At 30.2% G+C, this 14,371-nt stretch overlaps 1 protein-coding gene across 1 annotated transcript; it reads left to right on the forward strand.

The window, feature by feature from the left end:
- Positions 1-14,107: 14,107 nt before the first annotated feature.
- Positions 14,108-14,371, forward strand: LOC102596380 (CLAVATA3/ESR (CLE)-related protein 5-like). Its single transcript, XM_006361010.2, has one exon. It carries the CDS (start codon positions 14,108-14,110, stop codon positions 14,357-14,359), a length of 252 nt encoding a protein of 83 aa, XP_006361072.1. The 3' UTR covers positions 14,360-14,371.

Here is a 14,371-nt window from a genome sequence, read left to right on the forward strand (position 1 = left end):
TTAATTAAATAATCTTAAAACTTTGTAATTGCTTAGTAATATATTGTTAAATGTCCAAAAGATTAATATATCTTAAAAATGTCTGTTAGATAAAGTAGATTCTCAAGAAAAAGCAGTTATTAGTAGGGTCAAGTGACATGGATTATGCAAGTTTTAGGTGTAATGGGCTTAACATGAAAGCAAAATTCCATATTCCAAAATATTTTAGGTTATAAGATCCAAAAAAACTCTTCCTATATTTTGATAAGTACCAGTGTTTTCAAAAATGTTTTTGGGGCGAGTCCTAGGGTGAGTCTCGGGGCAGGGCGTTTCAAAAACGCTCCGGGGCGTAAATTGAAGACGTAGATTCATAAGGTGTAAGTTCTAAAATTTGAGGCGTAAGCCCTGAGCATAAAAGCGTAAATCTTGGGCGTAAAAATATAAGTTCTGGACGTAAAAACGTACGCCTGGAATTTTTTAATTTATGTTTTTGAACCTTTTTTGCTTTAAATCATATTTTTTTATTATTGGTGTAATGATTTTTAATACTTATCTCAAATAAAAATCATAATATAATTTCTATATTATAGGTTATTTATAAAAATTTATTTGTAAAATTATTGAAAGGTTTACTTTTGCTTATTTTATTAGTAATAAAACTATAAAATTGAATATACATGAAACTACGCCCCGTAGATCCATGAGACTTACGCCCCGTGTCTCGGGGCTTACGCCTCGCACCCTACTATATAAAGTGTCTCGCCTCACCACCCCGCCTTTTAAAACACTAATAAGTACATTGTTAAGAAAAAACAATTATCGACAACTTGCCTATTTAGGATCATGAAAGAACAATTAATGTATTTAAAAATTCATAATGAAAAAAGTGTCCATTGATCAAAAGATTCTTCATTAATTAGTGGCCAATGCCATTTTTGGAGAGGCGATTAGAATACAAAGGTGCAATTATAACAATGTTAAAAGAGGCTTAGTCGAGGATTTATTGGAAACAGACTCTTTATTTTCATAAAAGTAGGGGTAAAGTTAGTATATATTTTACTTTCTCAAATTTTATTTGTGAAATTATATTGAGTATATTATTATTGTTGATGGTGGTAACAAATAAATTAGTGGATTGAGAAGTATGAGGATTCAGATTCTAATATCAACAAACAGTATAACAAAAACTGTTTTAGTGGAAAGAAATATGCACATTAACAAAGAGTTTTAAAACTTTTACCGACATTAGTTAATTGCAATTGGATCCATTTTAGAGACATTTACAAAGAATGCTAAATGACTTTAAAAATCACATTTACACAACTAAACCATTGTCGTTAATTAATTATTGCTAACACTCATTTTTGATGTAGTGAGAAGTAAAAAAATGACATATGTAATTTCTTTTTTCTTCGTTGTAGGAAGCCTTGATGATACCACAACAATATATGGATAAACTGGTATGGTATCATTATAGAATGAGTAGTTTTGTAAATAAATTAAGGAAAGAAACTTAAGTGCTACCACAACAGTATATTCATATATAATTATGGTATCATACATGATTTGAAGAGAGTTACAGGTTATAAGAAATAGTCCATAATGATACCATGTCAGTATATGATAGTTGTGATGGTATCATCGATAAATTATGAGTTCCTCCCTTGAAAGAATGTTCATTAGTCAATGATACTATGCTATTATATATATATATATATATATATATAAAATTGGATGTATATGAATGAATGTAGAAAATCTTAATGATACCATAACAGTATATGTATATATTGTTGTGGTATCATTAATAAATGAGTAGTATTGTTAATGAATGAAGGAGGGAAACATTTGTATCGCAATAGTATATTCACATATTTTGATGGCATCATACATGACCTGAGGAGTATTACTGATTATATGAAACAATACTTAATGATACCATGCCAGTTTATGATAGTATCATGGAGGTATCGTTGAATGATTGAAGTACACATCAATGATACCATAACATTATATAGATATAATGTGGTGATATCATTACGGACTGAAGCAAATCTCGATGATATCATGTTAGTATATAGATTTATTGTGTTGGTATCATGAAGGTCTCACTAAAGTATTGAAGCATAAATCAATGATACAATGAAAGCGTATATGTATACTATGATAATTTAAGTGTTTGAGTTTAATTAGACACAAAATTCAAGAAATAAATTAGGAAGACTTTGAATTTCGTAGTCTTATATTAATTAAAATGCATGTAACCATTTAAATCTTATAGTCTTAGATATGTCAGTTGTCACGACCCGAGTCTACACCCTGGACGTGGCCGACACTCGAAGACCATTGCTGGTCCCTAAGCGAACCCTCATCCTGGATGACTACAAATGGAAGACTAACTCAAGCATGCAAAAGCTTAAAAATTGAATAAAATTCATGAAACTTAAATACAAGCTTTAACTCAAAAGAAAACTCTGAATAAAAATAAATTATTCAACTCGCCATAAAACATGCAAGTTAAGTCTTTAAAACATTTAATAAAATAAATGAACAGACTTCTGAAACTCTACTGTCTATCTATGAAGCCTCTAACTGACAAAGATGGAAGTCGGGACAAGACCCATGACATCCTGACAAAACTGAAAAGTAAATGAAATCCTCCGGAAGCAAGGAGGCTCACCATAGCTAACTCGAACTCCATGTGGTATCAACGAAACTCCTGTTCATGATCCCAAATACCTGAATCTGCATTATGAAATGATGCAGGCCAAATGGCTCAGTACGTAGAATGTACGAGCATGTAAGGGGAATTTTAAAGCATAACATAAGCTTGAAACTTGATAAAAAGGAAAGATACTTACCTCTTTTCAAACTTGTTCAACTCTTACTCAACTCAGAATTACTCAAGGATAAGATACTCAACTCAGAGATTAGATACGCAACTCAAAGATATGATACTCGAATCTTGGTACTCAACTCTAGATACTCATCTCAATATAAAGCAACAATTACACATGCAATATATAGAAAGCCTTTAAAATAGTAGAAAACAATTTAGTTTGTTAAAGAAAATGCAATAACAAACTCAACTTTACTCATATAATAAAGTAATATAGTTTATGTGGGAGTTTCTCTAACCGACAACCACCACTATGAGCCTAAGTGGTGATACAGTGTCTTGCCCACACTGCCAAAACTGTCCTATACTTTGCCGTGGATCCACTAGTCTATGCTAAAAGCATCTTAATGAGTTATCTAAAAAGTATGATCCTATACTACCCATGATGGCTACATGGTTTACTCGCATCCCTCTATCGGTGCTCAATACTACTCCCAAAATATACTTAGCTCATATGTTTTTAAAACAAACTTCTTTCTTTGGTTTGAGATAATTACTCAAAACTTAGTTTAAAAGCTCTCTTGGAATCGATGTTCCCTTCCTTTCTCAAATGTGAAAACATTTTAAACTCTTTGAGAATACATAGTCCCTATATACTTCTTTGAAGAAATGAACTTCAATCTTTACTCTTTACTCTTTACTTAACTCAAATCTTAAGTTTTAAAACAAAGTTAAAACGTTTGTAAAAGACTTCTTAAAATATGGTTCATGCCGAATTATGGATGTGAACGACTCAATGCAAGGTTTTCAATAACCATAGATAGAACTCAATATTTGGAACTCAAGAACTTCAATGATACTACTCATTTCAAGAATGCTCAACTCATAGGGTTCATGCGGAAGTATGAGCATGAACTACTCGACTCAAGGACTCAAAGGTAATTCTCATCTCAAGACTGCACAACTTATAGGGTTCATGCAGAATTATGGATATGTATAACCCAACTCAAGGACTTCATGGGTAACATGTAATAGTCCCATGATTAGGAATATATTCTCGAAAAAAGAGTAGGAACTCAATACTCAAGACTTAGAAGTTGAAGATACTCAACTTATGGAGTTCATGCGGAATTTATGGGCATGAACAACTCAACTCGAAGGTCTACATCACAACATGGAACTCATGTAAACGACTCTTTTCAATCTCATACTTACTTACTCAAACTTAGTTCGAATTGATAGTTGATCTCAGATCCACAATTGAACTCAAAGACTTTCTTAAACTCTACTCTTAACTCGTTCTTGAATTTGGATTATGAATTCAAGAGTTATGGTTTGTGGTACAAAAGATCTCGTGATGACAAAGTAGACTCGTGAATACATTCTCCTCATTCTTATACTCACTTGCTCGAGTCTTGAAACAAGTTATTTAAATTTGTAGAAGACTCCTCAAAAGATTCAAAGGGACTATTTCAAATGTTCGGAAGAACTCTTCAAGGCTTAACTCTTAACTCTACCTTGAATTTGAATTATGAATTCAAGGTTATGATTCATGTTCATGGATGATTTCTAGATGTTTAGAAGTCATTTAGAGTAGTTAAAATCAATAGGAAGTGTTAGTACACTTTAGAAGAACTTAGATAGGCTAAACGCCAGAAAAAGGTTGGGGCCAGACGACCTGGGCGCATTCCTGGCGCTCCACGCCAGCCCCTAAGTTACTGGAACCCAATTCTGGCGCACTACTGGCGCGCTGCCCCAGCCTTCCTGGTGCTACTGGGGCGCGTCGCGCCAGCCTTCCTGGCGCTACGGGGGTGCATCTCGCCAGCTTTCCCAGGTGAATTTCTGATGAATTTTCTTCTCTTTTTTGACCTTAAATCGCTTTTAATCGATTTCTTTTCTCAAGTTTTCCTTAGATTCAATTACCCAACCTAAGTACACACCAATCCACTCAAAACAACTCTCAAAACAATCACTTTTATCTCAAGAAATCATCAAAACCCCAACAAAACAAGATTTAGAATGAACTTCAAGAACACCTATCAAGAACTTAAACCTTCAACTTTCTAGAACGAATTTACGCTGAAATAAAACATGATTGGCGCCTGAGTGAAAGAACCCAACACTATGGAAGCTTACATACCTCTTAGGGATCAAACCCATGGCGAAAATCCATAACTAAACTCAAGAACGTCGACGAACGCCTTCATCCTTTCCTCTTTTCTCCTCTTCTCTCTTCTTTTCTCTTCTTGAACTCTCAACTAAAACCCTAGGCGTATATTAGGATTATAAAACTGAACCTAATCAGATTAGACCCCTAAAATATTACTAAAAATGAATTAAATCTTATTGGGTAAGAAAAAGACCAAAATACCCCTCTAAAATCCGGTTTTGACTTTCCTTTCTAGACAGCCCAACTTCGAATGGACATATCTCCCTCATACGTACTCGAAACTGAGAAAACTCGGTGGCGTTGGAAATATAATTCAAAGATCTTTCCTACAGTATCTTGTAGCACACCTAACTCATCCTGTGCTAGGAGTTATGGTCGTTTGAAAATTGACCCAAAACTCATGCTTAGCTTAACTTGCCAAATTTCAGATTTTGCTATTTCCAATTTAGTTCTTTTTGGAACTCAAGGTGTTACATCTAGTGACCTTAACACTTAAGAAATTTTTAATTCCTTGGTAACATCTCACTCACTACGAAGAACGGTTCGAGTTTTAGTTCAAATGTTTTTCTGGGGTGTTATATCAGTAATATATACTTGATTACTTTAGAAGAACACAACAAGATTATGTCATTTCGTAGCTTGTTTTTGTTCTTTCCACATAAGCTTGAAGATTAGTTAATTAAATAATCTTAAAACTTTGTAATTTCTTAGTACTATATTGTTAAATGTCCAAAAGATTACTATATCTTAAAACTGTCAGTTAGATAAAGTAGATTCTCAAGAAAAAACAGTTATTAGTAGGGTCAAGTGACATGGATTATGCAAAATTTTAGGTTTAATGGGCTTAACATGAAAGCAAAAAATTAATTATTAAACAAAATTCCATATTCCAAAATATTTTAGGTTATATGATCCAAAAAAAAAACTCTTTTCTATATTTTGACAAGTACATTGTTAAGAAAAAACAATTATCGACAACTTGCCTATTTAGGATCATGAAAGAACAATTAATGTATTAAAAAAATTCATAATGAAAAAGTGTCCATTGATCAAAAGATTCTTCATTAATTAGTGGCCAAATGCCATTTTTGGTGCGGCGATTAGAATACAAAGGTGCAATTATAACAATGTCAAAAGACATCGAGTCGAGGATTTATCGGAAACAGACTCTCTATTTTCATAAAAGTAGGGGTAAAGTTAGTATATATTTTACTTTCTTAGAATTTATTTGTGGAATTATACTGAGTGTGTTATTAATATTGTTGTTGATAGTAGTGACGAATGGTTGATAAATTAGTGGATTGAGAAGTATGAGGATTCAGATTCTAATTTAAGTAGATACTACAACAAAAATAATTTTTAGCAGAAATAAATATGCACATTAACAAAGAGTGTTAAAGTCTTTAGCGACATTAGTTAATTACAATTTGATCCAATATTGTTATTATAAGATTTAGAAAAATTAACAAAGAGTGTTAAAGTCTTTAGCGACATTAGTTAATTACAATTTGATCCAATATTGTTATTATAAGATTTAGAAAAATTAACAAAGAGTGTTAATTACCTCTACATAACATATTTAGCAGCAATTAAACTATTGTTGCTAATTAATTGTCACTTAAAATCATTTAATTTGGTACAGTAAAAAATAAAAACAACATAGATAATTCCTTTTTATTCATTCAATCTTGATTGACATAATTACTTGTTATTATTTGTGCTGGTGAGATAATAACAGATACTCCATTGTTATACTTATCACTTCATCACCACATGTAAAATATATCTATTGTTAATACCTTTTTAATATGTTATTTCTATTTTCTTTTATTTATTTATTGACAAAAATGAATCCATGAAAGTCCTTGGACCTATTCATATTAGATATATAGAAATATATATTTACCACTTTTTGATAGACTATTCAATCTTACGTATGCCACATGGGCAGTACAACAGCTTGTAATGGGATAATAAACCTTAATCTCATGTCACTTCTAAGTCTTTCGTAAAATTTACCTAGCTTGAATTTTGGGACAATTGAGTCGGTAAATTCTAAATATTAAATAGTTAAACTCAAAAATCCACTTATACAAATACAAAGGTACTCCCTTAGTGCTGATTTTGTTGGGACAAACTTTACTTTCGAAACTATAGAAGAAATAGTAACTAGTTTATAGGATAAGATGACTACTTATCCAATAACTTACAGAGACCAATTCTTGTCATAAATGGATTAAGGAGACAAAAGATACAACAAAAGTTTTGAGTGCAAAGGTATTACAATAAGTGTGACATACGCGAAATATCTGTTAGGATGATCGAATTGGTTGAGCAGAAGATTTTTTAAATGAAGAGTGTCACATTTGAAATGCAAGAATTGACAAGTGTGAAGTAGGTGGATTATGTTAGTTTTGGTTAATGGGTTTAACATGAAATCAATTGAATAATCATTAAACAAAGGGAAAAGGCATAAATTGCCCCCTAATACCCAAAAGTCATTTACACACTTTAACTAATGGGGCGACCTATTACACATCTTAAGTACATAAAAGTGTATTTATTTGCCCCTTCCGTCACCCAACCTAGGACATTATGCATAGAGTGAGAGCCACTCGCCTCCTAGTGAAGCCACGTAGTAAAAGACCCCAATTTGATTCATTTGACCCATTTCTTTTCACCCAAACCCGATTCTTTTCACCCAAATCCATTTTTATTTACCCTAGTCCATTTATTTCACCCACCCGTTTCCTTTCTCTAAGAACACCAAAACCTAATCGTAAATTTCGTCCGTAAATCCTAATTTTAGCTAAAGATTTCTTCGATTTTGCAGTGTTTTTGAAGCAGATGATGGTGACTTAGTAGATTCTCCCATGTCAGATATTATTTTCTGAAGTTTTTTTTGCGGGAGAAGGACACCAGAACAGGAGGGGCTGTGGAGAGAGAAAGACACCAAAGTTTAGGAATGAATCAAAATGGAAAAGAGATGAATGAATAATATTGAAAAAGAGTTACCTTTGATTCAAAAGAAGAAATTTTGAACTATGTTTGAATTTAGGGTTCTTGATTCAGATTTTTGGGTGAAAATTTAGGGTTCTTGTTCATTAGGGTCGGGTGGGTGGGTTATAAGAAGAGAATGGGAATATAACCGTTGAGTTGGGTTTTTTTAATTAAAAAATAAAAATAAAAATGACTTTATTAGCGTGTTGACGCGCTCAACTATGTGGAGCAAAACGCGCCCTGAGTTGGGTGACAGAAAGGGGAAATAAATACACTTTTATGTACTTAAGGTGTGTAATAGGTCTCCCCATTAGTTAAAGTGTGTAAATGACTTTTGGATACAATTTTAGGGGGCAATTTATGCCTTTTGCCTTAAACAAAATATCCAACAACTATTTTTAATGCACATGATTAAAAAGGTTTTCACTATTGACATTTTTCTCTTTTGAGTTTTGATTCCCTTATATATTTGTATGATGTTTATTGAATACTAGATACATGACCCATGTCAGCACGGTGTCCAATATATTATTTTTTTATTTTAATTTATGTCATATTATGGAATTTGAAAAGTTATTGAAATTTTTATATGATTTTAAAAATATTTTAAACTGTTAGCTATTGTGATTTATAGTACTTTTGTTTTTACATAATTTTGAAAATAATATTTATTACTCTCTTTGTTTCGATTTATGTGGCACATGCAGAATTTCAAAAATTAACCATTTTTTATATGTCTCTTTAATATATTAAGTTGTTAATTATTGTATTTTATAGTACATTTTGAACCTAATTTTTTAATAATATATGTTATTTGCCATGTCCCAATTTATGTGGCATTAATTGATAGATTTGTTGGAGTCGAGAGATTTATTTTGTTAATTATTGTAATTTATAATTTGTTTTTCGTCAATTTCGTCAACTATTTTTTTTTATTAATTATTGTAATTTATTGTTTCTTTTTCGTCAATTTCAAACAATATATGTTGTTAATTGATAGAATACTTTTAATGTAATTGCGATTATTTTTGTTAATTATTGTAATTTATAGTTTCTTTTTCATCAATTTCAAACAAGATATGTTTATCATCTAATCCATTTTATGTGGTACCTATAGAATTTAGAGAGTTAATTAAACTTTTTATATAACTTTTAAATATTTAAGCTGTTAATTATTGTAATGTATAGTACTATTACTTATATTATTTTTAAATATATTTAAATATTATATGTCACTCTTTTTATCCTAATTTATATGATATTGATAGAATTTAAAGTGTCAAATAATTGTTAATTATTGTAATATGTAGTACTTTTTATGTAATTTTTACTATTTTTAAGTATACTAAATTGTTAATTATTTTAATATATAGTACTACTTTATTTTTATTTTTAAATATGTCATCAACGAAAAATAATGAGACATGATAATTAAAATAAAGAAATACACAATAGTATTGGTCAGCCGACATGATAAAGTTGGTGGGCCCCACTTAAATTAATTAAAGAGTACAACTTTTGTATGGATATATGTGTCATTATGGAGATGTTGGCTGGTTTTTTTGTCTAAAGAAGAAAATGTACAATTATAAAGCACTGGCATACAAAAGTTTTAAGGAACAAAAGCTAGTAAATACCAAAAATACCCTTGTCACTAAAATTAAAACAGAAATAAAAAAATGATGTTTGCAACATTTGAATCCCAGACCTTGCACTTTAAATGTCAAGCCTAAACCAGTAAGCCAAACAGTTAAATATGAAAATAAGCACACAGCTGAAACAGACATGTTGACCCTCAGTTGTGTGCTTATTGATACTTATATATTAGTAGTAGATGCATTACTTAATATCTAGCTAACTCAAATTATATAATTATACCATTTTGGCGGGGAGCACTTTATTTTCTTTAATATACTTAAGAAGTTTGTGCACAGACCGTTAATATTTTGGGGGTGATTTTTAATTTTTATCTTCAAATATGGTGATCTTTAATTTTTGTTAATGTTGCTTGTTTAATGAAAATTTGTGGACCAAAAAATCTTTATCTATAACTTAATTTTGCTAAACATAAGTTTAGAGAATTTTTTTCCCGCTCAACATAATAGTTCTATAGGAATTAAATTATGCAACATAAGTAGCTAGTGTAGTATTTCTATGACCTAATTTCACCAGACATAAGTTTAGAGAACTTTTGTCTTGCTCAACATAAGTTCTGTAAGAACTAAGTTATTCCTCTTACGACATAAGTTCTGTAAGAACTAAGTTATTCATTTTACGACATAACTTGTGCATAATTTGTTATGCATTTAAGACATAACTTGTATTATATTATGATACAAAAAATATAAGCTTATGTCGAGTGAAAATTAATGGTTATTTCAATGTCAAAAATAGTTTTGACCATTTATTTTTTTGACTTAAAATACTAAAGGCAAAAATTAAAGACTATCAAATTTGAACAAAATATTAAATCCCAAAATTTATGTGAATTATGAACCAAAGTTAACTAGTGCGAACCTGAATTAAGCGGTTAAAATATCAAATGGTCAAACCTAAAAAATCACCTAATTTAGTGTCCTTCAAACTTACTTGGGATTTTTATCCAAATAGTCAATCTTATTCATAATTTTATAAACGATGCATATATTTTTTATATACGATTACACCTATTATATATTTATTGACTAATCATCCTGTTTAGACCCTATTTATGAAATTAGATTGAATATGACATTGTTGTTATGTCTCGTAGTACAAGATGACTAGTCATCCAACTCATACAAACCAATCTCATAATGGATTAAGGAGACAAAACAAAAGTTTGAGTGTATTAGTGGGGACAAGTGATCACATGCATTATGTGGAGATTTTAGGTAATGGGCTTAACATGATGAAAAGCAAAAAAAAATATTTTTTCTTTTAAATAATAGCATTAAGCAAAACCCCGTATAATCCAAAGAAGAATTCAAGTAAACAAGATCCAAAAACACTTTCTATATGCACATGATTAAAATGGTTTCCACTATTGATACTCCCCCTTTGAATTCCCTTTATATATTTGCATGATGTCTATTGATGCCTTACTTGATTATTCTTATATATATAGCTTACAATAAGCTCTTTCACCTATCACAATATTCTTGAGTTTTAATTTTCCTAGCTATATCATCTCAATGGCTAACTCAAATTCCAAATTGAGCTTAGCATTCATTCTATTATTATTATTAGTCTTTGCAAATGTAAATATTTCAATAGCAACTAGCTATCGTGGGGTTGAAAGCATCATAAGATCAAAGCTAGATAGCAAGAAGATTTTACAAGAAATATGTTCTTATTTGGGAAAAAAGAAAATTAGTAATAGGAGGGTATTGGTGGATATTATAGATAGAGTGGCACCTGGAGGACCTGATCCAAAACATCATTAGCAACAAATTTTCAAGATTGCGTCACAACTATTTCATTTCTTATGTACTAGAGTTTAGTAGGTACCGATCTTTAGAAGCTTTTGAAATATTCAATTTGTATGATTGAGGATATTTTTATTTAGTTCCATCCATTAAACAGCAACATGGATGCATGTTGGATAAAAATATATTTGTCTTTAAAAAGAGCCAATTTCATATAGTTGCGTATGTCATTTTCATCTTATATATATGTTGTGTTGCATTTGATGCAAGTGGAAGTGCTAAATTTTGTCCAAAGATAATCTCTTTTCTCTGTCTCACATTTATTTTTTCTTTTTTTATTTTAAGTCTTAATTTGATAAGTAACAAAATTCAATTATAAATTAAAATAAGATAGATTTTAAAATTTTATGATCTAAAATTAAATATATGTATAATATATCTAAATGTCTTTTAATTTGTTTTATAATCTTAAACATATTAAATCAGATGTTGAAATTAAAGAATTGAAGTGAAGTACTTAATATAGAATTGATATTCAATTAAAGTAGATTTAAAAAAAAGACATATAAATTAAAAAACAGATAAAGTATTTTAGGTTGTGTTTGGTACGAAGGACTTTTTTTATATATCTTGTCGATGCATTTTGATATCCCACAATTATAACAGATAGCTTAACTTCGTTTATCTTTGGTGCAGGAGCGCTTCATATTTCTCATGTTTGATTGATATTTTTCGAATAAACTTATTTTCCTCCAATTTAATATAGATTTACATGGCAAAAAACATCCAAACTTTACAAAAAGTTAAAGCAGGTTGAACTTGAACAATATTGCACCCGGGGTGGATTTAGGGAATTCCTTCGATAAGAAATTACATTGTATATATGTGTATTTTATTTTAGTTTTACATTTATATATATAGATTTTGAATCTTGTGATCATAAAATTAAGGTTTGATTCAGTGATTTAAGTTGTTCAAAATTCGCCTAGGGATTCAAAGTTTAGATCTCAAGCACTAGAGGTCTAGGCTCAATAGTTAAGTGATTCAAAATTCACCTTCAAATTCAAATACATTATTGTGTGATACTTTGTAAATGTCCGATTCAGATACAAATTTTCAATATTCAATTGGGCACGTCTAAAGTTATTCCCAAAACAACTAAATTTGAAGAAAAAAAAACTAAAAAAAACTTTGGATATATAAATTTCTATATACACATAATTTAAAAAATTTGATTATCACATAGTCAAGAAAAACAATTACCAAAAACTTGCCAATTTAGAAACATGAAAGAACACTAGTGTTTTTAAAAAGTGTCCATGATCAAAACTTTATTAATCTAGCTAGTGGGGAATGACATTATCTGTGCGGCGATTCGGATATGAATAAAGGAGGAGTTAATGTACAAAAAACAATGACAAAAGCAACTTTAGGCCTATGCATATACTTTTGTGTTAGGTTTTAAAATTTAAAGTATCATATCGACCTATTACATATATTTATTATTTGAAAGTGATTTTAATATCACATTGAAACGAATAGCATTACTTTCAGGATGAAAGGTATATTATACTGGCGTCATATTAATACTATCTCAGCAGAGACAGAGGTAGGATTCTTATTAGATGTGCTTGTTTTTATTTTATTTTATGTACATAATTATTACGTTAGTTTAAGGATAACTAAATTCACTTTTAATTAGTAAATGTGTGTAATAGACCGTCATGATAGTTTAAGCATCTATTTAACTTTTTGAGACAAGTGTAAGGGAATCAATGTCTTTTTCCTTAATCTAGCTTCATATCTCAAGAAGTACTTATGTGGAGGCCAGTGCTTTCGACCAAAGGCGAATTTATTTTTGGTGCTCGAATATAAAATCAATGATTAAGGATAAATGGTAGTTATACATCCAAAATTATAACTTAATTAGTGGTAAATAAAATAAGTTGAATCAGATTTTTTAACCTCAGCTGAAACAAAAAAAATACTTAATAATTATTTTAAGCATGTATTTGAATGCCTTTTTTCTTCTTTACCAATATTATTATTGTTAAGTATTCTATCGTTATTATATTCTTCAAATTTTATTATTACTATTACTATTAGTATGAAAGATAAAATATGTACCATGCACCAAATTATCATTAATCTTATCCTTAAAAAAAAAAAAACTAGTGACTACCATAAAACTTACGTTCAAAACTATCCAAGATACATATATAGTAACTTATCTTACAAGATGACTAGTCATAATGGATTAAGGAGGCAAAAGGTTAAAATTAGGAGGGACAAGTAACATGTGGATGATGTAAGTTCATGGTTAATGGACTTAACATGTAATCAATTAAATTAAATATCAAAAACAAAACCAACAACGATTGTGATAGAGTATTAGCAAGACTTTTTCATCTTTAATCAAGAAGTCTTGGGTTCAAATTTCATTTGGTACCTAATCACCTTTGTTAGGGAGTACTTACCTCCGATGTTAGACTTTCTGGTGCAAATCCAAATTTAGTCGGGCTCCAATATGAGTACTAGGAATTAAAAACTAGATATCAAAAAGCTCTTTCTATATGCACATGATTAAAAAGGTTTTCACTATTGACACTTCCCCCCCTTACATATATATACTTGCATGATGATTATTTAGCTTACAATAATCTCTTTTTCCTCTCATAATTCTTGAATTTTATATTTTCCTTTCATCCATTTATGGACAACTCAAACTCCATATTGAGCTTAGTATTCCTTCTATTATTATTATTTGCAAAGGCAAATAATTCAATAGCAACTAGCTATGGAGGGGTAGAAAGCACAAGGAGAAAGGTAGATAGCCAACATATTTTACATGAAATAATTTTTGATTTGGGAAGGAAGATGAAGAATATGCAATTTAATAATAAGAGGGCATTGGTGGATGAAGATAGACTGGCTCCTGGAGGACCTGATCCTCAACATCATTAACAACAACAGTAT

The sequence above is a fragment of the Solanum tuberosum genome, unplaced genomic scaffold, assembly GCF_000226075.1.
Source record: "Solanum tuberosum cultivar DM 1-3 516 R44 unplaced genomic scaffold, SolTub_3.0 scf00338, whole genome shotgun sequence".
Taxonomy (NCBI): Eukaryota; Viridiplantae; Streptophyta; class Magnoliopsida; order Solanales; family Solanaceae; genus Solanum; species Solanum tuberosum.

Excerpts from the sequence above, each read along its gene's own strand:
- LOC102596380 (XM_006361010.2), top strand. The coding sequence starts at position 14,108 with ATGGACAACTCAAACTCCATATTGAGCTTAGTATTCCTTCTATTATTA.